The 26512-nt window shown below is 40.7% G+C and overlaps 3 protein-coding genes and 2 long non-coding RNA genes across 10 annotated transcripts; 2 read left to right on the forward strand and 3 right to left on the reverse strand.

Moving 5' to 3' along the window:
• Positions 1 to 1367: 1367 nt before the first annotated feature.
• Positions 1368 to 2429, forward strand: LOC145453475 (uncharacterized). Its single transcript, XR_013919790.1, has 2 exons — positions 1368 to 1511; positions 1610 to 2429. It is a non-coding gene; the product is annotated as an uncharacterized LOC145453475 (long non-coding RNA).
• Positions 2430 to 2446: 17 nt separating this feature from the next.
• Positions 2447 to 5023, forward strand: LOC145453470 (uncharacterized). 6 transcript variants are annotated; one of them, XR_013919782.1, is made up of 4 exons: positions 2447 to 3553; positions 3990 to 4337; positions 4398 to 4461; positions 4524 to 5023. It is a non-coding gene; the product is annotated as an uncharacterized LOC145453470 (long non-coding RNA). The 6 variants fall into 6 exon arrangements; XR_013919780.1 differs by having other exon boundaries at positions 4589 to 5023; XR_013919781.1 differs by having other exon boundaries at positions 3990 to 4076; positions 4249 to 4337; positions 4398 to 5023.
• A 6563-nt stretch (positions 5024 to 11586) lies between these two features.
• Positions 11587 to 18335, reverse strand: LOC145453530 (glycerol kinase 5-like). The gene is made up of 8 exons (XM_080331496.1): positions 17612 to 18335; positions 16637 to 16730; positions 16445 to 16573; positions 16163 to 16306; positions 14693 to 15438; positions 13733 to 13851; positions 12813 to 12916; positions 11587 to 11970 (listed from the first exon to the last, which is right to left on the reverse strand). Exons 1-8 carry the CDS (start codon positions 17761 to 17763, stop codon positions 11848 to 11850), a joined length of 1611 nt encoding a protein of 536 aa, XP_080187622.1. The 5' UTR covers positions 17764 to 18335; the 3' UTR covers positions 11587 to 11847.
• Positions 18336 to 18472: 137 nt separating this feature from the next.
• Positions 18473 to 24256, reverse strand: LOC145453531 (cytoplasmic tRNA 2-thiolation protein 2-A-like). Its single transcript, XM_080331497.1, has 7 exons — positions 24117 to 24256; positions 22910 to 23048; positions 22688 to 22852; positions 22229 to 22356; positions 21348 to 21582; positions 20347 to 20493; positions 18473 to 19594 (listed from the first exon to the last, which is right to left on the reverse strand). The coding sequence occupies exons 1-7, from the start codon at positions 24188 to 24190 to the stop codon at positions 19226 to 19228; spliced, it is 1257 nt and encodes a 418-aa protein (XP_080187623.1). The 5' UTR covers positions 24191 to 24256; the 3' UTR covers positions 18473 to 19225.
• Positions 24214 to 26512, reverse strand: LOC145453533 (biogenesis of lysosome-related organelles complex 1 subunit 6-like). The gene is made up of 2 exons (XM_080331499.1): positions 26036 to 26512; positions 24214 to 25102 (listed from the first exon to the last, which is right to left on the reverse strand). Exon 1 carries the CDS (start codon positions 26486 to 26488, stop codon positions 26039 to 26041), a length of 450 nt encoding a protein of 149 aa, XP_080187625.1. The 5' UTR covers positions 26489 to 26512; the 3' UTR covers positions 24214 to 25102; positions 26036 to 26038.

Below are 26512 nucleotides of genomic sequence, written 5' to 3' on the forward strand. Positions count from 1 at the left end.
ATCGCGCCACGCGCGAAGAAATTTTTTAAAAAGTTCAATAACTCTCCGAATAAATACCCCATAATTTATATTGATTCATAGCATCATTTTTACACCCCCCTCGGTTTAGGGTGCGACATGTAACATATGATTACAAACGAGGAGAGTAGGCTCCTCTTGGCCATCCGATCTGCGTAAGCAGTGTCTTAAAGAAGCCTAAAAGTGGGCGATGATCCCAGTCGGCAGATCTGGAATCAAAATAAAAAATATCGGCCTATGACCATTGTAGTCGAAAAACATCATGGACGATGTTCCCTTTAATTTTTCAAGAGTCTGCACGCACTCATCAACTCACTGCGTGATCACTTGGACAACAGTGCGTAACGACTAAGAAAAAAGAGGTCATTACTTCGGCTTTCTTGTGCGCGGCACACGTTTTTCTGTGCGCGTCCGCGCACGCGCGCAGCTTAGAGGCAACAGTGATCATGAATACTACAAACAACAACAAACGAGAAAGTGGATATCCATTATCTAATCAGCAATTTGTATTTGACATCGAACACAAAGTGGTTGTGAGTAGCTTTGCGTCGTGGCAAATGTTTGCTGATTATAACGACATATCAGGCTGGAGTGCTGCATTTCCCTATTCAGCACGTTCGCAAAGCGTTTGAAGGAAATAATAATTTCCATGTTTCCGGCATACACAATAACGCACTGTCCTATTTCACTATACAATCATATACTAATGACTGTCACGAAAACCTGGCTCACGAATTATTGTGAGCACACGGACATGGCTTGAGGCCAGGGCCGTAACAGCACTTCGTCCACCCCCCCCCAAAAAAAAACGTTGGTCTTGGGCCCCCCATGTGATGATAAACCGAACTTTACATTTACATCTATGGCAAGGGTCGGCAACCTACGGCCCGCCGGCCCGCGACCAAGTAATTAGTTACCACAAGAATACGGCCTGAAGTTTCGTAATGAGTTCCAATCTGCAGTACAGCACTGCTTGGAAAGCGGCATTGCCACGATATAAGAGTATCCTACGTCGTATTAGTCTATTGTTACGCCATAAAACCGGTGTGAAGGCGGTTGACTAGTAGCCTATCTTGTACCAAAGAATGTAGAAGGACAAGAAGTGCGAGGTCATTGTTGCGTCACGCCACTGTTACGCAGCGGCATCCATTTTGGTCTCAAAAGACCACAAAGACAGCCTGAACCTATGCGTGCGGCTCTAGTTTTCGGTCATATTGGCAGTGATATTTATGGGATTACGCTCGCAACTGGGATATTGGACATATAGAAACCAAGGTGAATTTATGTATTTTCGTTGTCTGCTGGTCGTTTGGATTGCAATGATGGCGTGTATAGTGTATATGTTGCTGAAAAACAAATCACCGGCGAATACCGGTAGGCGTACAATCCTACATTGCTTCTTCATGATTTGGCGAATTAATCCCTTTATTTAGAATCTCAACCAAAAGGCTTCTTGTGAGAATTGTATCCTGTTGAAGCAGGAGATGGAGCTAGTAAGATTCAATATTGCCGATAGGAACTTTCCGCATAGATACCGTAACAGCATAGACCACCCACTACGATATAAAGTCACCCATCTTACAATTTGCAGCTACAAGGCCGGTGTCGGGAGAAAGATGAAGAAATTGCGCGTTATTATTATTATTATTATTAAAAGTTTAGAGTCACCCTTATCACCTGTTTAGGTCTTGTGTGCCACGGAATACAGTGCAAACAAATTCAGGGAGAAAGATGAAGAAATTGCGCCGTTGAAATCGCTGGTAATGCGAAATCCTTGTGAAATTAATTGTAGCATTTTGACGATACAAATACACAATGAGAACCATACAAGATACCCAAATGTGATTAATAGCGGAATTGTACAATTTATGATCGTTTGGGTAGTTGCATGTAAGCTCGGATAACACGGGACAGATGGAGGAGGATAGGAAGGTTTCTTAACAAGGATCAGATTCAAGCTTTGAAAAGAGAAGGGCAGGCCTCTGGATGCTGATGGTCCGGTGATACAATTATGTCAGCACTGAAAATCAGGTTTTTATCTGGAAAGAATGGGTAGTTTTTGAGCTCCAACAGTGTTTCTATATCGAATGTAAACATTCGATAGTGTAGATATCTGAGTAAATGCTCTGATACCACGAACATTTTTCTGAATTTTTTAATAGATTCTCGGGTTAAGGCTCGTTCCAGTTTCTTAGTAATGATTAATTGGAGTATAAATTAATCACTCATAGTCGGACTTTATAAATAAAGGGTGAAATTATCCAAAAAATAAATTTTAATAGAACCGGCAAGCGCGTCTGTAGGCAAACCGAAGGCAGATCGCTGCAGCTTTTGAGACCAAAATGGCGGACGCCATACGTAACAATGAAATGACGACACAATGACCTCGCACTTCTTGTCCTTCTACATTCTTTGTCTTGTACAGGGTGGATTGCACAGATGTCGATTAATCCCTAATCGCCGATTAAACGTCAGTAATCGGCTGGCTTCCGTGGCACAGATACCGATCTGCCACTAATCGGTGAATTTTAATCGGCCAAATGTTATCCGCCGAGCGAGGTGGCTAGAAAGTTAATCGGCTGTGTGCTTCGCGTTGACTGCGGTCCGGGCTGGCTATAGGCACACTAGTATTTGGTATTGAGATGGTGTTAACTGGATGTTCTGACGCGCAGTTGCGGTATTAGCTGAAAATATTGTACTCAGACACTACTACAACTGTTGGCGCATATTATCGGCGTGGGCCTATCACAGCCGATAGTAACTTATGCTATGATTATTGGTATGACATTTTTTACAGACTGTACACTGTACAGAATTCGATAGTATACTTTGGAAATAAAATACGAGGACGGAAAATTGCAACAGACAGGAAAAGTTTAGAATATTTGAATGGATAGAAGAATATTTTGAAACCAAGGAAGACAAAAAGACTGATGGCAAAACAAAAAGATGCGGCCTGAGATGTAATCAGTAAGAAATATGCAGCTATGAATACTGGTCCTGCGCGTGCAGCCGTACAACTGGCCAAATCCAGAATGTATTGAAAAATTTGAAACGAAAAGCAAAAAAGATATATGCATCACGACGCGTCGAACGGCCCGGACCTTCAGATGACGAACTCCTTGGAAAAGGTTTTCAATAGGTAATTTTACTGGCAGTTCTTTAAAATTCGCAGTAGGAGATGTATTGTTTCCATCTGTGTTTATCGTGACTCTCTGCGTGCTTCATACTCACGTTTTCACGCTCGTTTTGAACTGAATAGACAAATTTTGATGATCATGAAAAACATTTTTGTAATGCCCAACAAACTAACCATATCCAGAGACTGTTGCACGTAATCAGCTATACGAAAACGACACATGGGGAACACTGCTCGGCAAATTCCTAATCTGAACCACTCCTTGATCAATCTGCAATTGATTTTTATAGCACTGGTATATTTATTATCACTTTTCTGACCTTATTCCATCTCAAATTGAATGTTTGAAACATCGGTATGACTACGATTGCGTATTCGATAGTCACACGAACAATGGTGAGTGCATTTAGGACATGAACTTTTTTAATATGTTACAACCAACGGCAGAGGAACTTGCATCCAATTTTAACTTGCAACAGTCTGGCTTTGCTACTGTGCAGTGCAGGTGCCTGAGCAGTATCGTTATCCATATTATTGTTAGGCTTGCAACTTGACTTGAAGATTTGACTTCGAGTCAGGATTTCTCATACTGTATGTCATATTGAAGCAGTGACTCGAGTCAAATCCATTGGATTTCTCATACTGTATGTCATATTGAAGCAGTGACTCGAGTCAAATCCATTCATCCTATTCCAACTCGAATCAAGTCATGATTTTAGTCATCCATCCTTCCTCTGTTTCGCGAGGTTAAGATAAACCTTGAAAAAATAATTTGAAAGTAACTTTTCTAATGTATTTCTAACTAAAATTTTCAAATAAAATGTTTATTCAGATGCATATTCTAAAGATTCAGTTTGCACCTTCATCATCGACGAGGATGTGAACACAGAGGCTGGTTCTTCATGTCACAACAGCGATGGTAAGTTGAGGTACTAATTTGAAATCCATATGAATCGTGTTGGTACTAACATAGCCACACGAATACTTCAAATAGAACATTGTGGGTTGTTTTGATTGACATTAACATTGCTCTATTGAATTTGAACGCTATTGAATCAATACAACTGTTGTTAACCATAGTTTTCTTGCAGCCAATGAAATTGCTGCCCTTTCGTTGTTGATGGCGATGTGACGCTTCCTTCAGTTCCCTCGACAGACTTCAGGATAGAACACCAGACCGGTAAGTGTTAGCATACAATGATGGTGATGCAACCCACAGTTTATTCATTACTACCTTCAGACATGCAAGATGAAACAGAGAACACAAAAAGCTCAACGCCAATTGTCTCGAAAAAGAGAGCCAGGTGTGTTGATGAAAAAATTCTCATTTTAACTATAATGTTGGTGATCAAAATGTGGTGTTCAGAAATGAGCGTCCTGGAAATGGCAAAGGAGCAGCATGATATCAGAATGAAATATTTTGACTTACAGATGCATATCAAGTACCAGAAACTGGAAATGGAAAAAGAACTGCAAAATTGAGAAGATACACCAACGAATCGAAATAGCACAAAAACCAGACTTGGACAACTAGTTAATTGGCTGTATATAATTAGAATAGTAAGTGCAACATGCCAGCAATATATTTTTAACTTAATTTCTGGTTTTGCTGAAAATTCTACAGTAGAACTCTGCAATAGTAAGCGAGTTGTGCAGATTCAATTTCCAAATTTTCACATATTCAGTAATCCCTATTCTGATTTAATTGAAAAATAACCACCGTGTCTATAATTCTATTCTAATTTGTAAAAATATGCAGCCATAATTATCATCATAGTCTAATTTTGAAAAGCCGATTTTCTAGTTGTCCAATTCTGACTACAGCATAGGCTACTGGATCTCGTAATAAAAATAATTGACGAGGAATTGAATGTGTGGTTATTGTGTTCAAACACGAGATGAAATACTCGAGACATTCCAGAGAAGTGATTTTGAACAATCTGTCTGCGCTGAAGTCGTGCTCGGTTGTGCCGTCACGTTATCGGTGTCGCTAACCTCCAGGGTATATTCCAATGGATTGATTTGCTCTGTCTTTGACCAATCTACTGGCACTCTCTCTTCTGCTAGGCTCTCTAACATCTGGAGGGTAGCAAGAACATCGAGGTATGGATCCATTGTTATTTTCAGTCGATATTGCACTATATTAATGTAGCTCTCTATAAAACAGGTTGTATTGAATTTTATGGTTGACCAAATTCTTGATAAACTGAAGTGGGGTTCGGCTGTCAACAAACAAGATTACTCGAATGGGTAACAGCAGATAACTTTGCATTGCAAATTGTAACATAAATGTATTACAGCACTTGAGCACATGTATGCATATGACTTATTATATGATAGCATCGTCACATTGCACAACAGTTAGATCCTTGCAATGGCTGAAATTTACTTATACACTCCTGCAGAGCCAATTGTCATAGGTTGGGAGAAATCAAAATCGTATGCAAATGTGTGTGTATGAACTCAATTTGTATGTAATCACATTGGTGAAGCGGCTATCATGACTAATGCATCAATAAACGGAAAATAAAATTATATCTGAAAGTATCTATCTAGTTCTAGATATCCCTGAGTAATGAGATAAATGTCCTGCAATATACGAAATTTGCAGTAGAGTTTTTGGCACAGCAATACCGGTATAAGACGATGATTTTGGTACGCTATTCCTACAATACCTCTTTTCATAACCTCAAAACGTTTGTTCTGACGGGTTCTGACGTTCATAACCTTACACTGTGCAGTAGCAACAGTTTAGTTAGCTGCTATACGCACATGACATCCACTAAACATTCATATCCATGAAGAGCGCATCTCTCCGTTATGACGACACACTTCATATCGCCACCGACCGAAAACAGCTGATTGGTAACGTACGTCATTTGCGTCGATTTGCGTCAGTAATCCGCGATAAGATAACTCACAGGCGAATCCGTATCTGTACCACAGAGTCACCAGGTGACCTTGCTCGCTGATTAAATTATCGCCGATTAAGGCAATCGGTGATTACTTTTCAATCGGCATCTGTGCAATCCACCCTAAAAGTAGGAGATAGAGAATGTCTGTAGAGTAGACTACACCAGTGCTTATCAAGCGGGTGTATCGCGCAACCAAAGGTATAACATACTTTTTCAAGGGTTTGCCAGTCTGATAGGGTGCGACAATAAAGGTGCCGTTCCTCTGCTTCAAAAACGCTTGAAACATCTCAGACGCAATGACAAAATCTCAAACTTTCCGTTTCATTATAGATAACTAGCCTCCGTATAGGTTAGTAATCTGCAGTTAAATTCACCAGAAGACATTGTACTGTAATCCAAGACAACAAACCTGAATAGTGTTTTGGACGCAGTGGCGAAAGCTGATTTTGGTCTCACAAACTTAATCACCGACAGATAGCCTACCCCTTATATATTACTAGAAACAGAGAATCAATATGGCGATGTCCTGTATATATATCTGCCATGTTCGCGCATTAAGTCGAGCAGCTATGCTTGCACGAGTGCATGAACTGAGAAACGAAATAGCAACTTTCCTCTAAAATACAAACATCGCCGACTCATAATCTTGTCATCGAAATGGGTATCATCTAATCTTGCTTTCGCAGTAGCCTACATTAAACGCCACACCTAAACAAATTGAATTTGCAGCTTCATGGGGAAATATAACTGAATACATGAGATGTTGAGGAGCATTCGAAACAAAAATGCGACTCTGGGAGTTACAACAGTAAAAAGTAAATTATGCTCATTTTCCTATACTGTGATGGGAAATTTAATTACTGAATTGCCACCCGCCTTTCCGACATTCGTTCGATCTGTACAAAATAAATTCTGACTATTGCTCAGTACTCCGTTTAATGTGAACGCCAATACCATTGCCTGAAAATTTCAAATGGGCCCTTTTGAAATGCGATGCAGTTGAATTGAATGACAAATTTCATACAAGAGCATATCGCTGCACGACTTTGACAAAGAGTCCGTTATTGAAATGGGTCTTTATCCCAGCTTGACTAACAATGCAAAAGTAATGGCATCGAATTTTGGTAGCGCGTACGCATGTGAACAATAGTTTTCAACAATGAAATTCACGAAGAGCAAGCTAAGATCACGTATTCCAACTCCCATTTAGAATATCGTCCGATTCTTGCTTCATCTGACTTGTTACCAGAAGTTGAAAACCTTCCACAAAGCGAGCTGCGCCAAGTGTCACATTTATCCTGCGTTGTTGAAGTGTAAATACATGTGTTTTGCCCTTTTTGTGATTTGTATGATTGGGATTGCAGCAATGTAGGGTACTATACCGACGTTTACCGACATTAGCGTTAAATATAGTATTAAGAAAAATTCCGGCCCGCCAAAAAGTTGCGCACTCGGAATTTGGCCCGTGACTAGCGAAAGGTTGCCGACCCCTGATCTATGGAGTATGGAGTTTGTGCATGTTTCCCGCGAATGAAAATAGCGCATATTGATAATAAGTTGCCTATTGGGTATGTATATGGAGTTTACGGTACTCATCAACAATGAATTTTACCAGTACATTAATTTCTACCAGGTGAGTTACTATTAACTTCTCTAAATCTGGGTTATACCCAGAGCCTTAAAAGCACTTCGTCAGCCCCCCCCCAAAAAAAACGTTAGTCCTGAGCCCCCCATATGGTGATAAACCGAACTTATGGTGGGCTTCGCCCCCCAGACCACCCTCAGGCTATGCACTGTTTACCGCTGCTTATCATCTACATTGAGAGCAGTTTATTGAGTCAGCTTTTCGCGTCTGAACGCGCTAAGCGCGAAAATTTCCTATGATTCATGATTGAATCGGTCACTATGATCGGGAATTGCATATATATTGCTATCAATTTTTATCCTCTCTCTGCTCACGTAATCACATTTACAGGTAGAGCTGAGGGAGGTCTGTTTGAAAAGGTAGGAAGCCCTCAATAATAATTAAACATATCCGGGCGTATACCCGTTGGCAGGAACGAAACTGCACTTCGCCAGCCCCCCCCCAAAAAAAAACGTGGGTCTTGGGCTCCCATAGGGTGATGAACCTCTATCACCTTTGTTCACTTTTGCCACGAAATTAGTCGCACTGATTAGTGGGCCAGCGCCAAGTGCGAAAATTTTCGATAATTCATGATAAAATAGATCAATACGATCGGGAACTGCATATATATTGCTATCAATTTTTATCCTCTCTCTGCTCACGTAATCAGATTTACCGGTAGAGCTGAGTGAGGTGTCTTGGAAACTGTAGGGCCCGTTGGTATGACTCCGTAACATATTGCTATTTCGTGACCTCCTGTCTGCTATATCAAAAAATATAGAATCGCCCAAACGTAGGCTACTAAACTATAAGACGCACACGATTTCAAATTGGTATTTCTTCACTGGCATATAATTTTCCCCTGCGGGATGGTATTTGTCTCGTGAGGTTCAGATTGCCAAGACAGTATTTTGTATATATTACGAAGTTTTCGGTCAGCATAAGGGCAGTCCTTTTCGGCCAAGGTTTTTCGCTGCCGATCGTTCTGGACATTTCTTGGAGTCGCATGTTACAGGGCCTAAAACTTTATATGTCTTGGTGCGTCGTGGCGCAGTAATGGCCTACGCCGATATGCACATTTCTATATATCTTGCGTATTTTTACACGGGGGATGAATAGCAAAAAATCAAGATATTATGGCAGCTTGAAATCGCGCGCAGCGCGAAAAAAATTTGAAGTTGAGGCGCAATATAATTTAGAGGCGAACGTGTATTTGCTTATCTGATCTTGATAGGATAAGTGTTTGGAACATTTGGCAAATGTAATAAGAAACTTAAACATTTAGAAATTCTTCGCGACCCACCTGAAATAGCTTTCGCGACCCACCGGTTGGGAAGCACTGCCTATAACTAATCCACGGACGTATCATAATATGGCGCCCACGTGATACCTAAAGAAATAGGACTATATAGATGAGGTCCGCGTTGAGAAACTGCAACAGTGATGAAGTACGAGCCAGAAATTACACAAATACTATAATCGAAAAAGAGACATCGGGCCCGAGTAAGCCTAGGCCTACTCTGAAAGCTGTAGCAGCTCATTACCGACCGGGGCTCTGCAAACCTACACGATTATCAGTTAGGGTTACCTTATTTTGATATCGCAAAAAGAGGAGACTTTTCATAAATTCTGAAAGCTCCAGCTATTGATTTTGAAAAACTTTCGACCGATAGTACGGTGTTGACTAAATAAAAAAAAAGACATCACCGAATTACCCGCTTTTTTCCGACAGTGTGTGGTGTTGACTAAAAAGAAAGGTCGCCTCCCGATTTATTACGAAACTCCGAGGTTCGCTGTGTAGGAGTCGCATTTTTCATGGTATTTTCATCCTTTTCAGAGAAAAAGAGGACAAATTCCCAAAAAAGAGGACATTTAGGCGTCCGAGGAAACTTTCAATTTATTGAAAAAAAAAAGATGACAAATCCTCTTAAAACAGGACGTATGGTAACCCTGCTATCAATAGATCTCTAAATCCTGTAGCTTGTTAACGAGTAGGCCTATAGGCCTCCCTAAGGCTTTCTCGATAATCGATAGTTGTGCAAACATGTTTCTAAAATGCAGTCAAAATTGGCATATTCATGAGTTTTTTCACAAAAAGAGCAAGGCAAAATCGCATGAAAATGAATTAACCAAGGTAGGCTTGTCATAAATTCAAGTAATCGTAAAATATATTCATAGCAAGCAGATAAAAGATATTACCACGACGCTACAAACGAACAATATGTCAACCCAATAACGCATTCCTCAACTGGTAAATAGATTTGCAAGTACTTTAACAGTAGCCTATTTCAAAATACACCGGACGTAGGCCCTATACGTCCCAGATTCTGCCGAATGTTCAAGATCATCTTGTCTATTAGCAGGCGGTGTCAAACATCTGCCAATAGCAAAGGGACATTCCACGCTATTTTCACCGACCACAAACGTCACATAGCTGATTGGCTGCTATATATTCATCACACAAACCACTTAGAAACTTGACCGTCGACAAATGTTAAAACGCAATTGGCACCAAGGCTTTTAGTAAGGGGTTTAGGTCTAGGACCAATCTTAGGAGCAGAGAGCCATAAAACCACTAAAAAGTTTCAACAATGAAGCGACGGGGGAATCATAGGGAGGTAGTGTAGTGCATGGATGAAGTCACAAATTTCCAAGTCGAAAGTTGTGGACAGCTGCCGTCTGTGTACAGTATACTCATGGCTGCATTGGTGCGGAAAATGCGAAGTAAACGCAATTTGCTACTGCCACGACCGAAAAAGCACTTCGTCAGCCCCCACCCAAAAACGTTGGTCTTGGGTCCCATTAAACTAAGGTTACCATATTTTGAAATCGGCCAAATCATAAAAGTTAGTTGACCGAGCTTGAAATCTTCGTGTGTCATCACTAAATAATTTCGGGCCCCTAATTGAGAAGTTTGTGGTGCGGCAGTTACAGTCCTGCTACTGCAACCCACGAAAATTCACCATACATAATGCGTGAAGTTGCACGCTGATTGCTGAGCTGCACATTATTACATCATTGATGGTGCCAACCTGGAATATTGCTTTCTGGTCTACATTCATTGCATATAATTCAGCAACGCAAAACATTGCGTTCTCTTTGTTATGACCATCACCTGGTAATTTTACCAGAAAATGCCACATTGCGACGTCAAACGTTGCTAAATCGGTTTTCGTTTGAATCTCCTAGATGAGGTAGCGTAGTGGTGACGATAATCGCCTGCCGGCCGGGTTCGATTCCGCCTCGGAGGTTATTCTGGGCCCTTCTTCCCCAACGTCGCTGTTCTTACGGCGACAAAAAAGCCCAGAAATAGAGCCGATGAAAGAGCGCATCGACAAAGAATAAAAAGAGCAACAAAGAGCCGCGGAATAGAGACAATCATCGAAGAAATAACTGTGACATGGGCAACTAGGTTGAGGTGGATGCCAGTTTGAGAGAACGCAACTGGTCGTTCGGCATCCTACTATCTGTTCATTATATCGCGTTGTACATTGTGTGTGTCTTAACCAGATAAAAATATAATCTGACGATTATTATTATAACTTTATATGCTTGCTATTGTCCCGTTTACCCTTGATAATGGGCACACGAAAAGTTAAATATATCATACTGCCATGCCTGCAGTCCTGAAAGTACCAACAACATTATGATATATATGAATATGCATAGGCGCCGACTTTTATTTTTTTACGAGGTGGCGTAGTATTGTGACGTCATAATTGTTCCATATCTCTGACGTCATCGTCGCACGAAAACGCATTTTACTATATGCCGCTGGTGTGCAGGTGTACGTGCAGAGTTAAACCATTCGCGTGACGTTTTAATATCGGCCCTGCACTCATTAATATCATGGCTGCGCCACCTCGTAACCGCGTAAGTCGGCGGCTATAGAATATGTATAATTGTATATATTATATATACAATATAGCACTGTAAGGTATATACTTTGACGAAGGAATACCTAAATATAAAGCTTAACGTGGCGGCTTGGAAAGTAGCTAATCGAGGTAAACATAAAATAATAATATACATCCAGGAACAATTGCAGCAATGTCTAGTGACTATATACCACACGCGAACACTTTGATCCGATACTAGTCAAAATTGACGGTTGGTCTTCGATCGAAACAGTCTTGGAAACTGTCGGAGACCTACGAGGTCAAGTACCATTTCTTGGATCTTTCCACAGCTCTCTTCCACTCTTTCATCTTTAAAAGGTGTTCTTTCGCACGATTTCGGTCCGGACGGAAAACTTTTTCCACCGTGATCAACTCCTGACAAAATCAATTGAAGCCCTTATTCGAACATTGACATCCCCAATAAAAAATGACTTTGTGTCGAGTTTTTGAGTATTACTCATTATGAAATCCCATACATGAAGAGAAACGTGTAAATATACACCTTTCATTTGGTCACAAATAAGACATTGTCAGTTCGACATGGTCAGAAATAATTTTGTGATAGTATACACCAAAAATATGACACAGTCTGTTGTGTAACGCCGTCAGATGATCACTAATTCAAATAAATGTCGTTTTATGAACATTGGTAGCCCTGCGCCACATGTTTTGGATCCTGTGGTGTACTGTGAAGGGATTATCGAAACGATAATTCTCCTTAGACAAGGCAAGGATGTTATTTGTTTTTTGCCCTTGATGCGTTTTGCGGCATATGCACCGACTCATGATATACATACACATCGACTGTGCATATGCATACCATGAGTGCATAAGCCGCTGGACAAGGAAGGTGCATATACAGCCCTTTAAGGCTTTCAAAGTTTTGCACCACCCCTCCATGCTATTCCGGTATTGCTAAGCGCCAAGCAGGGAAGTCATGGATACCAGTGTTACTAATCAGGTCTTTGGTCTGACCCGGCCGATGATTGAACCCACGACCTACCGATCAAGAAGCCGGACACTTCACCAATACGCTATCTTGTTGGTCAAATAAGAGCTCAGTATTTAAAAAAAATTAAATCACTGCCGGACTCGGATCATTAAAATCAACACTCGACTTGGATTCGAGTACATAAATCCTCGTGTCCACCACTAGCTACCAGTAAATTGTTGTGGCCAAGTTGTTACGGCAGAGAAACCTTTTATACTCATCTTACCGACAAACACTTGTCCGACTTCCAAAATCCAATTGAGCGGCCCGCCATAAAAGCAGCTCCGAGTGCAGACATGTCAAGTTGCTTCATCCTATGAATCTCCATATCTGAAAAAAATGTCGTGTACAGTACAGGAATGAGGAACATAGATAAGACTAAACCCAAGGAGGAAATTTCAACTCAAACTAGTACCAGTACTTTATTGCTCCTGGGAAATCAAGATGACTTTGACTTGACCTCTTGTTCTACTCGAGTGGTAAAGAGTACAAACCAGGGTTGTATTGACTCGAGACTAATAAAATACGAGAAATGACTCGACTCGAGTCAATTTGTCTGTTTGACTCGACTTGTACTCGAGTCATTACGCACGACTCTACCAAGTCATTTGACTCAAGACTCCAACTGCCAAGACAGGCATTTCGTTATAACCTCGAAGAATAGTAAGCAACCACAATATTGGTATTTTGCCTTTCAGCACTGGTGTTTGTGAAATAGGGCCACAGATCGTGTAATGAGAGGAAAGTTAGTACGGTATATTATTAATACAGAGTTGTAAGAATTAAGTTGAACCGAATTGAACTCGAAAATGAACAGTGTAAACACAATAACTTGGACTTGAACTCGAGTAACGACACAGCAACTCGGACTCGAACCTTTAAACGCTGACTTGGACTCGGACTTGACTCGGTGGTGAAGTGAAATTGACTCGAGTCAAAACTATAAAAGTAGAATTGACTTGTGACCAGGGACCTTGTCACTTGGTTACAACCCTGGTACAGAGGCTGAAAACTTCTACTTGGGTTACCATCTTATACTTCCGCGGAAATTTATGACGTTACTTCTAGCAGCACTATCGTCACGACCTGTCACTTATCGAGAATTGTCGATATCACTATGAAAAACGGGGTCGCGAAACCACTTACCTATTAGATCAGAAATAATCTGAACCACAAAATCGTTTGCCGTGACACCACCGTCGCAAACAACTCTCTGCACTGGAAATGACACTTCGGATGCCATCGATTCAAATATTTGAACTACTCTGAATGTGAAAAATTGAAACGCTCATTAGCATTACCATTGCGATCCGTATAAGGTTGAGGATCGTATTCAAAGTTTAATAATAGTAAAAACATAATAGTAATAGTAAATACATCAGCTTAGTCAAAAGGAATGGACCGCAACTGGGAACTGATGGTGTACTATTCGAGTATATAGAGGTGGTCCTAGCAGTCAGAATTGGTATTCCAGTAGTCTAGTAGCCCGAGTAACGTCATAAATTTATACCGGATTACAGGTAGTAGTACTTGTTTCCAAGATATGCCAAAACTGCATTAAGTGGAGGTAGACTATGAAGGTATGAAAAGTAGTTCCAAAAAGTCGATTTGGTCGAGACGTCGAATAATTTAGCAGTTATTCAGGGGTGGCTACTGGAAATCGCAAAATCCATTTTTACAGTTAACTCAAAATGACTGAGGACGTCACTATAAATTTTCGAAATTATATTACGTTACCATGACACATGGGCTTTTTCCCAAGATGACATGACAATTTCACTCCAAATGTACACATCCCAAAATCTACAAAATTACAATTGTTAAATCGTAAAATGTATATGGTTTTGCTCAACACTTTTCATATTATTCAAGCATACTCTATCATTTGCACTACATACTCAAAGAGTGGTGATAATATAATATTTCCACTCCTACTTCAGCATTTTTTCAAGCCAATCTTACTGCTTTTCCATTTTAGATTTTGCCATGCAGAAAGTAGTGCTCCGGACAGTTGGCGCCTTCTTAGATATTTTCAGAAAACAAACTCCTGGAGTGTAGCACTACAAAAACCACATGGGGCTGGGCGCAAAATAAAAAGCAACTGACCTGAATGCTAAAGACTCCAGCACCGCTCTGACGATGTGAGCCTTCTTGGTCGAAGACTTCAATCCCATGATAGACCCGCAAGCGCTAAAGTCGTTGTCAGGTGCTTGCAGGCCGCAAAACCCAGGCACAAAATACGCGCCGTTCGCGTCTGACACTGACATAGCTAGACTAGCAGTAACAGCTGGTGACTCAATGGATAGTGTATCAATAAGCCACTGCACTGCGTCTCCGCAAGTGTGACTGGACCCCTCCCCCAAATGAACGATAGTACCACCTCTCTTCCAAGCCGTGACAGGGTAAAAGCCTTGAACCGACGCGTGCGGCTTTGGTCCAACATTGACATCCACAAAAGTCCCAGTTCCCATAGTTAATTTAACGTCACCCTCTCGGAAACAGCACTGGCCGAACATGGCAGATTGCTGGTCGCCGAGGGCAGCTCTTATAGGTATTTCAGCACCGAAAAGTTTTTTGTCGCAAACTCCGAAATCTGTGTCGCTATCTAAAACCGGCGGAAATAGCTCGATTGGAATGTTCATCAATTTGCAGAAAAATCCGTTCCACGCTTGGATGTACGGGTCGTAAATTCCGGTGGACGATGCATTGGACATTTCGGTGCAGTAGGACTTTTGCGACGTGAATTTCCATATGAGCCACGTGTCCAACGCGCCAAGACGGGCTTTGCCCTGGCGCGCTTTTTTGCGAATCTCAGGATACTTGTCCAGCAGCCAAAGGAGACGTATCGTCAGCTGAAACAGTGTAGACTTGTGAGCAAGTTACATATGCTGTTTGTGCTCATCGGTTGTGGCAGCATAGTTTCATTAACGATTTTATTTGCCAAAATTTCAATGCGATGAAAAGAAAGGAAATAGTCAAAAATTGAAAACACTTGGCAAAGTCAATCACCGAAAAAAAATTGATGCAAAGATTCCCCGACCAGTGTCAAGATCACCACCCTATCTTTGAGTTTTAACTCATATTGAGTCAATACCAATTACCAAGTCATTTCAAAACTCACGAGTCAATAGTCAAGGCAAGCAAATTGTGAAAGTGACTGAAGTCAAGTCGCCTCAAATTTTTGGATTTCGAGTCATCAAATATTTCCTGTTTGTGTCTTTTGACTTAAATGTGCGAGTGAGAAATTGCATTTGCGTAATAGCATATAGGTTATATCACACTGTAAACTACTAAAGTTATTGCCATACTATTTCTAAACTACTAATACATTACTAGTCTCCACAATTATGTAACTTGATGAGAATGTTGCTTATAGAGTATGGTATGATCCAATTAAGATAGTCCATGAATATAGTTTAATGCATGAAGATGAAGACTGAGGACTGCGCCGACCGCGTATTGGTATAAAGTAACCTGCTGTTATCTGTTCCTGGGGGCAGGGAGGGAGAATTTCATCATGGAAATGCTTCAGCATATATAAAGTTGTCTGAAAAACCAGAATCTGCAATTACTTACATGATTCGTTCGGAAATTAATCACAGCCGCAGCCAGAAATCTTTTCATTCTGCTAACCCCGTACGCGACCTTGCCACCTGCTTTCACCACTTTCATGGTATAGGAACTGTTCCAATCCTTTTCAATGCTTTCACTTCTGGTGTCCTAAAGACGGATATAAGCAAATTGAAAGGAAAACAAATGGTGATTCATCCTTAGTTATAGGCCTACTAGATATCTTGAGGTGACGGATGGACGATGCACTAACATTTTCCAAGGTATTAAGCAATATGGTAGGCTTACCTGCCAAACGATGAAGTTGTGAAACGGTTTTCCCGTGTCGTCATCCCATACGATGAAAGTGCCACGTTGAACAGATATTCCCAATGACGCGACTTCATCCGCATTAGCCTGACCATCGTCTAACGCACCCTGCACATCAGCAAAATGGATAGAAGGAACAAACCCATTTGAATTGCCACAGCAAGAACGAACCTTGATAACCTCTGTCACTTGCACCCACAATGTTTCTGGGTCGATCTCGACGCCCTGTTCTTCAATGTAATTGATCTTAATCTGTTGCGAACACCTTCAAAGAATGTTTTCAATACGGTCTGAGGATTGCAATTACTCGCATTCATCACAAGTGTTAGTGTCAAATATAGCCCACAAATTCCAAAATTGAATTAGGCCTACTCATAATTGGTCATACGAATCATACCAATATAGGTCGATAGGCCACAAGCACACAACATTCCAGTATTAATAGTGCATAGGCTTACCATATTTTGGAAATCTAAAAGAGGACACTTTTTCAGAAATTTGAGACTTGCAAAACCGGAGAAGAATTCTCAAAAATCGGTGAATTTCTCCCACTTTATGATCGGTTGACTAAAAAAAAGGTCAACTTTCCGCTCAGAGCTCAAAATACCGTTTTTCTCTCCACATTGCTAGGTGGTTGACTAGAAAAATGAAAAAAAAAGTCAACTTGTCGCTCAGAGCTCAAATCACCGTTTTTCACTCCGAAATACCCGCCGGAGCGTCACTTCTGTGCTAATTTACGGCATATCACTCGCATTTTGCTCTAAATGTGACCTAAATTTTCAAAAAAGATGACAAAAGGGCGTTCTCCGAGGACACTTTCTAAGTCAAAAAAGAGGACAAATCCTCTTAAAAGAGGACGTATGGTAACCCTAATAGTGAATAAATGGGAAAATTCATTATACCCTCGTAATGTGCAAGATGAGCTTCACAATATCAGTTGGGATACAAATGAGCTATGCTTGAAGTCTATGACTATGCTCGAATTTAGTCTAAAAACTGTTTCTAATGTCAGTTACCGGTAATCTATTCCCAGTAGAAGCAGATTCGAGCTCTCAGCTCGAACTCAGTACTGACCACGTCAGAAAGCAAAATATTTTACACAATGTGTAGGCTACTTCATAGTGTCAGCAACAATTTCATATTTACCTCCCGCATACTTCTGCCTTCCTGTTGTACAAATGGCATCGTATATTACTGGTTCCAATGTCTAACGAGAGAACATATTGCTTTTCCTCGGTACTCAAAGAGTCAGACGCGTCGCCGGCCCCTTTCAATTTGAAGCTTGTCTTTTCAGCCATAGAATATATGCTAACAAATAATGTACTATGCTACACTCAAATATCTTGTGAAACAAGAGTAACATAATAAAATGCAGGGCAAATGACAGAACTCTCAAAACAAAAATGCAACAACACCAAGACACTAAATCACCAACAAAAAATAATATATCAGATCAGTACACCACCCTTGTTCACACTTATGATTGATGAACCAAATGTCACAGAAATTTCACTGCCTCATTATGCCTCACTCGAAGGTGGAAAATGAAAAGCCTTAGGCTAATATTACAGGGTGCAATTGCATTCATTGAACTCTCAAAGATTGAATCGAAAAAGAAAGGTAGCATTCCGTATCATGCTTCAATTATAAAAGTTACTACTAAAATTTGGCAAATCAAGACTGAAAAGAACATATTTTAACAATGAACCTTTATCTCCAATCCTTGTACAAATAAGCATTTCAATCTTATCAATTGAAAAATATCTTCATAAAATGTCTAGAGAGTTCATGGCTGCATTGAAAGTGTTTTGCACATCGAATACACCACACTGGAACAACCTACAATTCAGTTTAACAGGATACCGCACACATCGCTGCAAAGTGCATATCTATGGATAAACAACACCACAGCTACAGTACACATACCAACTTTTGCAATGCCAGTCAATAACTGTCCCACACTCAAGCAAAACCTTCTAAACTGCCTTCCAAAAAAGATACTGGAAATGAAATAGAAATGGGCTTTATTCCTTCCTATCATAAGTCATAGACAAAATAATCGCCAAGCAGCACACAATAGTGCTGACGAGTAAATGCATGATATTGGGAAATAGCATATGATAGTTTGTCACTGATTAACCCGACAGCTACAGTTCGGTAATGGGAATCCATAAACCTGATCAAAGATCACTATTTTACGACCAACACGGCGATGCAGTTAAGTATCAGTAAGTTACCGTACCGCTAACGATAAAATATACGCAGGAAAATATTTGGCAGCTGTTCCCTGAGGTAACAGTTAATCAACAACGAGCATTAAGCTTCCACAACGTTGATCACATTTAAAACTTGCGACGGCCAATATGATAACATTCTGTTGTACTACAGTTTCAAGTTTTAACTAAAACATCACAAGACGAAATGCATCAACGATGAAATACAATGAATGCTTGCACGATTAAATTGTGTTACGTCCGACAGAAATAATTTTCAATCCACAGGAACACTAGTGGCGTACCTCAATGAATGGCACATAGACACAGATTCAGAGCTGCAATCATTTCCTGCCTAAAAATACCTTTCATTTCACTAGTCAAGTATAAAAACAAGAGTATGACTAACAAATTGTAGTAACAACGGTAAAACCAGGTTAGATTAAGCTAGCAGCATTCAGTGACACATTCTACTTCGTCAAGTCGGCAGTATAACATAAAAAAGGCAGTGAGGCGAGAAATTGAATAACAAGCCACATCCGATACATTAATCGTCAACCAGTAAAATATCACCTATTTTTTCTAGCATTTCCTTTTCGTTCAATTTCGCGCGATCGTCAAACATAATTCGACTTAATGCGGTGTTCTCGCAATCGATGTCGCTCGGTATATCCTTTTTCAAAATCTTGCAACAGTGACAGAGCGCAGATGCTGCTTCCATGTCCGAACGTTGAGTGTCGCGAGCTATATATCCCAGGTTCGGCTGCGTAGGAGTGCCGTACGCGCCGAGGCTTAGTTTCTCAGTGAATTCGATAGCTCTCAACGCGGAAGAGCTGCTCAACGGATTGTCCAGCTTGCCGTGACAAAGTCTACAAACCGACACTTTGTCTTCTTCGCTGTCGCCTGATTTTGATATCTAAACACAAACGACAATCAACACAGGAAGTGACATCACAACACACTTTGCGATGTGCGATGCCAATGGTGGTAAAAGCATTCACAAATTCTACTCGACTAAAATTAGCAGTGGAAATTTACAAGATAATCGGAAGCTACTGTAAGAAGTAGAAAATGGCACGTCTGAAAAGTGTTTGCACATTCAAAATACGATAAGGCGTCACAGATTTTTACCTCGCGATCGCAGATTACGATCTCAGAACTCTCTTGCTTAACACAAATATTTTCTGCATAGGTTTCTGAATTAGGCTATGTCACTATCCAGGAGGATGTGTGCAAATCAAATGATACAATGACAAATACAATACAATGCCAAACCGCTGGGCATACATATAGCAGTATATATATTGATGAAGTCCTCCATGAAAGCAATATTTCAAGTTTTGTAGTGCCTGTCACTGATTCCTAGCATAGGCGCCATGCTAAGCTAAATCACACGAAAAGAGTTTCATTTTCTCTCAAAAAAACCATCCGCAATTGCAACATAATTCAGAGAACATTCCATTTTTCTGCATGATCGAACACATCCTCAACTATCAATGGCACCACACTGCGTGAAACTTTGAAAAAAGTACATATCAGATACTCTTACCAAGATACAGGGGCTAAATGGTGGGTTAAGAAAAGCAGGCAATGTCAGTCACAAAAGTTCGGCTACAACATTCTACTACTAACGATTAGTTCTGCGCAACGGTACACGAAACTACCAACCGCAATCTTGTTCGAAGTCCTGAACACAGTGGTTTCCGTAGAAGGAAAATCGGCGGATAACGTCACGACGAAGTCTTCGGTCAACCGCTGTATACTCGCGTTGGCCTTTGACTTGGTTGATAACGTTGGAAAAAACACAGTCTCGACCTGTCCAAACAAATCACAACTATGAGTCCAAAATACGATTAGTCATGATAGAACCCAAAGACACACACTGAACTTTCTACTTATAATATTTATCAGGAATATATTTCCAGACGCAATATTGAAACATCCGCACAAGTTAATTTTGATTCAGACATTATGGTGAACTAACATGCTACATAATTTCAATTACATGACATCTTCTATTATATCTAGGGCCGGGAGAATCAGAGTACCATGTCCTAGGTGACTGATTCCACTTATCAAGTCACAGCCAGTGATATTGTCCCGTAAAATTCAATAGGCCTACCAAACATATATTTTCAAGCGACCACAAGGTCAGCAATGCCAGAGAAGAAATATATTATATATTATATATATAGTTCCCACAAACATGTGTACAGTAATCTTGTGCAACATGTTTTAAATGATGAGTCACGACCCATCTAGGTTTTGAAGCTCTCACGGCAAGTAAAAGTATTGAATCTTTGATTCAAAGCATAGTATTTGCAACGGTGAAAATCGTGCGTTCCGTATAGCATCAGTTGGTCCGCTCTACTCAGCAATTAAAAGTGATGTCATATCATGGAAGTCACATTAAAGTCCATAAAACATCTGAGAGAGACATGAGGCGATATAATTACTTGTGAGTTGTCACGCTGCAATGTATCAATAACGACACAGGTATTGCCGATCAAATTACACAAAACTTGTAACAATGTCAAACTGCTTCAAACGTTAGGCCCATATTGGGATCTGCAGGACTGCTATGGTGTTGACTCATACGAGGATCGCATTTATATGCTGCAAATTGTAACAGTATTCTGCAGAGGTGGTTAGTAATCAAGTAATTCTACCTTTTTCAAATTGTTGTAAACAGCGATTTCTTTTGCACCGATGTCTCTCATGGGCCGCAGCAAATTAACTCCGAAATACCGTCCGCCGTCGGTAAATCGCGTGTCGGCCGCGAGCTGCCCGCCCCTGCCCTGGGCCAGATTCGCGAGTATGTTGATAGCGAGACGCGTGCTGGTTTCGCCGAGGAATACGTGTTTGTAACCCAATTTTCGAGCCGTGTGGCAGATCAATTTGCATCTGAATCAAGCAAGTGGCTATCAGAGATGAGTAAATTCAATATTTTTAAGCCCGAGTCTGTTAAGTCTATAACAAATTTAGCATCATGCCGAAAGCTAAATCCAAAACCAGTAGGGGCTGAAATTTGTTCAAAAGTCGCATTGAAATGATTAGAAATTTCATGCCCAAGTCCAAAATCAGCTTCAAACTATTCATAAATCCATTACCCAATCCAAATCTGGCCAAGATCCTTAAATTTCAATTTTTTTCAAATCAATGTCCAAATCCATGAGAGATATTCAAAGTATCGAGTGTAACTACAGTTTTAAGCCCCAATCATACCATAATCTGAAAAGATAAAGAAATGCGCCTAACAACGTTAAGCTCCCGCGTTAGCATGAAGCCTGGCGACTACAAGCGAAGTGTCCAAAAATAACGAGCCATAATTGAGGAACTTAACATATTACAGCAAAGGAAGGTTTAGATATATAAACAACTTGAGCTTTATTGGAAATATCAATATCGGCCATTAGAGATCTCCAATTTCCGTGACGTAACAGCATAGTAGGGAGTTATAGAACTATAATCTGAGGACAGTGATGAAAATGACTTTGACCCCGGTGACACAGAGTGTTTAAGTACTCTCGCTCATCAATCAAACCATCACCTCAGTCGGTAAAGAAGTTCCTCTTTGCTGGTCAGGGTCTTGACGCTGTGAAATATCGATTCGAGGGTTTTGCTGATTTCTGAAAGCCGCGCTACCTCTTGGTCCATTTCCTCGTTGATTTGCAACACCTGAATGAGAGGCTTTCAATGACGTAATTCAATAACCGGCACTTGCATGTTAAAAATCACTTGCACAGATTCAATCTGATCAAGTACTGTATACCTAGCGTGGCGGTATGCGTACCACTGTTGTATGCTAGACTTTTCAAGTGGTAAGCGAATAATTCGGCAGTTCCTATGTACTTAGTCTACAATTTGCTGTATTTTGCGACAGCAAAAATCACTGAAAATACACGATGCAATAATTTCTTCAGATGAGCAACTATTCTATCGCGATCAAATACGAAGAATGTTTGCCCCCGTGTATGGATTGAGTAATCAATATACAAAATAGGCTAACCTCTTCAAGCTTCACAAGGTGGTACGGAAGAGAACACGCCTCCAACACGTCTTTCACCCTCGACAGTTTACGAGATTTATCGCAATCCGGCAACACCGCGGTCTCGTCCACAAAGATCACGCCCGGTTGAAATTTCAGTTTCTTGAATGCTGCGGGCGACAGAGACTGATCGTCAACGGTTAGCAAAGTTCAAAGGTCGAACACGACAACTTTGTGGCGCACCTCTAGCATGACGTGAAGCAGAGCGCTGGACGCGGGACCGCCCGAGTAAGCAACGGCGACTTTATCACCGTGTCGTACGACAGGGTTTTTTCCAAGCGACGCTCGGAACTTGTGTGCAAAGTACCTCTCAAAGCATTCCCTGGAACGATTCAGAGGTGGCATATTAGACAGCATTGGGACACCTACCAATATAGAAGCAACTGGAAATAGCTATTTCCAAGGCTAATTCAAGTGAACTAAACATGTGGCCAAGCTAAAAGCAGGGTGGGTAGTAAGCAGGGTTGTAACCAAGTCACAAGTCAATTACACTTTTATAGTTTCGACTCGAGTCGTTTTCACTTCACTGAGTCAAGTCAGGGTTCAATGGTTCGAGTCCAAGATACAGTGTTGTGCGAGTCCGAGACCAAGTCATTGTGTTCAGTGTTCATTTTAGATCTCAATCCCCTTCAACTTACCTTTTACAACTCAGTTTTTGTGATATTGAATGCCTCATACTCATAATATAATAACTTTTATCATTGTACACGGTCTCTGGCCCTATTTTTACGAACACCCGTACTGATAGACGAAATACCAATATTGTGGAGCTTACTATTCTTCAAAGTTACAACGAAATGCCTTTCTTGGCGGTCCGAGTCTCAAGTCAGGACAGGACAAGTCAAGTCAATACGCAAATTGACTCGACTCGAGTTATTTTTGGCATTTTAGAAAATGACTAGAGTCAGGTAGAGTCACCAAAAAGCGACTGGAGCCACGCGGCTTAAAATAGCCGAAAATAGGCTGTATGAGTGCAAATTCAAGTTATACCGCCACTACCACCACCTCAATTACCGGTAGGAAGCAAGATAATTGGACAAGTAGGTAAACTCCGTGAAGTAACTGGTAAAGTACCAACAGTTTACAATAATATCAAGGCAGATAACCTGCAACAGTGTTGCTTTTATCATGACACAAGGGTACCATGTATTTCAGCCTCAAAACAGAAGTGAATTTAGAGAATATAGCAATAGGTTGCTGACCAACTCTGGTCAGTAGCCGCAACACTACCTTTCCGGGAAATGTGAAATACCAATATGCATATATCAATGAGATTGTACGTACAATGCATCTATGATCTATTGATTACGATATTACGTGTAGTACCATGACTAATAGCTTCTGATAACGAGACACATATATTACTCATAAAGTCAGTAATTCACTTCACCTGCAGAACCGTCCGTTTGTCCCCACTAATATCATCGCCACGTTGTCTTCGCATTTGATGCAAGTTGCTGACATCCTGACAGGCTTTTCAACTGAACTTCTGCCTCGAATAAGTTAGGTGTAACATGCGTGGTGTTTGATAATGACAAAAGTCATGCAATAATGTAATAACAGGTTAACATTGAAACACATTAAAATCGACAATAGAGTACGGTGAATCAGGCCTTATGGAACTTGGCGTGCACACAACGGCCCAATCATAGTAAGGTTATTATGAAAGTATTTTCACAAGACATTAAAATCAAAAGCACGGCAATAAACACCACTCGATAAGTATTCAATAGGCTATCAATTAGTAAATGGTGCTGGACCTGGGGAGCAAGAAAAATCCACAAAAATCAGCATCAAAAACTAATTTCTCCCCTCGTTCGCATCACTGTAAAATTTATAGTAGCGTGCTACAATGATTTAAAAGTGAAAACTGGACAACCTCACACAAATAGCCTACTGCTGATTCTAGTCTGAGAAAACAGCCTTGCCGAATCTCGGATGATGGCCATCCGCACACAGTCAGTTGCATCAACACCATGGCTTTGGGCCGTGTAAGTTCAATATCCGGATATGCCATTCGCGTCATAATTGGCAGCAGCTAATTTGACAGCGGGATTCTCAATCGCTCTTTTATACATTCGCATTCAAGATATTCTTTCCTTGTCGAGTTCCAGCAATAGTTCACCTAACGTTTTCACAACGCCTTCCTTCAAACATTTTGATTTTGTGTTCTCCGCCATCTTTTCAGATTCTTGTACTAGCCGCCGTAGAAACATTAAATAATCAAGGTATATCAGAAGCTCGACATTGTCTTCAAATTGAACGCTTTCCACGTTCATCTTCTCCTTGACGTAGCTCCGCAATTTTCCTCGCCGGACAGTCTTACACTTCGCCATCTCGGCACCATGCGTCATACACTAGTTCGCAAATGCTTCACTGTAAAATAAATACAAGAGCTGCAATAGCACGTTACGTCGTATAGGAAATTTTGAACCCGATAAAATGCACGAAGCCGGGCGCAATCGTGATGATTTGCGTTTCGCGGTCAAAATATGCAGGGAAAAAAGAATGAATTGCACTGTCTAATCGGTATAAAAATATGTACGCACGCATAGATCAACCTCTTCTAAGTTTGCTCGTAAGAAAAAACAATCAGACAAGGAGATTTTGGATAAAAATCACATTTAAACACAAAAATCTAATTATACCGACATGGCGTTTCTTCCGTGAAATTACGACAGATTAAGTTCACTTCTAATTCTAGAAAAATAGTTATAGTCACAATCGTAGTTGATCATAAATAGAAAAACTTTGAATGGTCAAAAACTTGGACCATAAATCCAAATTCAATCTGACATGGACAGCAGCAGCATATGGATTTTGCAAATAATTCTAGCTAGATTCTCAAGAATATTCTATGAAGTCAAACACCAAAAAAATCCAAAGTAAGTCAATTCCTATTGCAAAGAGTTAACCGAACACACAGTATAGTGTCTATAGTAAGAAAGAAAGCATTGAAACAATGAAGTCAGTGAATTAGTCACGGTCAATTTTTGAAAAATTATAATCGATGATGTGTAACTGACAATATTTGTATTTTGCCCGAAAAAGCGAATACCGTTATCGGCGTTATCTACTTCCCAGGTCATTCTCACCGTTAATACGAGACCCTGACCCGAAGCTTAATACTCGATTAAATCATGAACTAGGCTACTAGATTTTGCCCAGCCTTACTCGGGACACGAGGGCTACAGGCTTACAGATGATATTCACTGACGGAAGGATATCTCAGTCTACACACGAATATGGAGTCCCTTCTATAGAAGCATGCAGCAAGCCGAACATTGGAATCAACGGGTTCGACTGCACCTGTCACGTATTGCTTGACGATGCGTTTTTAGCAATCAACCGTCTCTCGGCTTCCTCCAATTTTCGTTTCCGTTCCTCCTCCTTCAAATCCCCCCTCTCTCTTCTGTCCCTCAGTTTTTCAGCCCGTCTCTTCATTTTGTTACTCTTTTCCGTGACGCTCAACATCGTCTTCCTGATGGTGCGCAGCTTGCCGCGATAATACTTCACTTCTTCGATGAAAGTCTCGAATTCGGCGTTCGGATTCCATTGCGAGACCTTCTCGTTCTCTTGCTGCATGGAATCGATCATGACATTTTGACTTCTGCAAATTTCGTCGCATTTCTCACGCAGAACACGCATCTCCGGTAACACCTGCGCCAGCAATGCGTCGCTCAAGACCCGACAAGGGTCAGACAATGGACTTGCACCAGTCTCAATTTCCAAACCGACATTGTGATCGGAATTTGTCTCCATAGAAACAAAAATGTTCGGCTAACT

The sequence above is a fragment of the Botryllus schlosseri genome, chromosome 13, assembly GCF_051294905.1.
Source record: "Botryllus schlosseri isolate E-star chromosome 13, Bs_hap1, whole genome shotgun sequence".
In the NCBI taxonomy this organism is placed as follows: Eukaryota; Metazoa; Chordata; class Ascidiacea; order Stolidobranchia; family Styelidae; genus Botryllus; species Botryllus schlosseri.

Coding starts and splice junctions, on each gene's coding strand:
- LOC145453531 (XM_080331497.1), bottom strand. CDS start 24,190: ATGTCAGCAACTTGCATCAAATGCGAAGACAACGTGGCGATGATATTA. Junction 21,583..22,228: donor GAACTTCTTTACCGACTGAG/GTGATGGTTTGA, acceptor TGCTTGATTCAG/ATGCAAATTGATCTGCCACA. Junction 20,494..21,347: donor TTTACAACAATTTGAAAAAG/GTAGAATTACTT, acceptor TTGTTTGGACAG/GTCGAGACTGTGTTTTTTCC.
- LOC145453530 (XM_080331496.1), bottom strand. CDS start 17,763: ATGGCTGAAAAGACAAGCTTCAAATTGAAAGGGGCCGGCGACGCGTCT. Junction 16,574..16,636: donor AAGTGACAGAGGTTATCAAG/GTTCGTTCTTGC, acceptor GCTGATGTGCAG/GGTGCGTTAGACGATGGTCA. Junction 16,307..16,444: donor ACAACTTCATCGTTTGGCAG/GTAAGCCTACCA, acceptor ATCCGTCTTTAG/GACACCAGAAGTGAAAGCAT.
- LOC145453533 (XM_080331499.1), bottom strand. CDS start 26,488: ATGGAGACAAATTCCGATCACAATGTCGGTTTGGAAATTGAGACTGGT.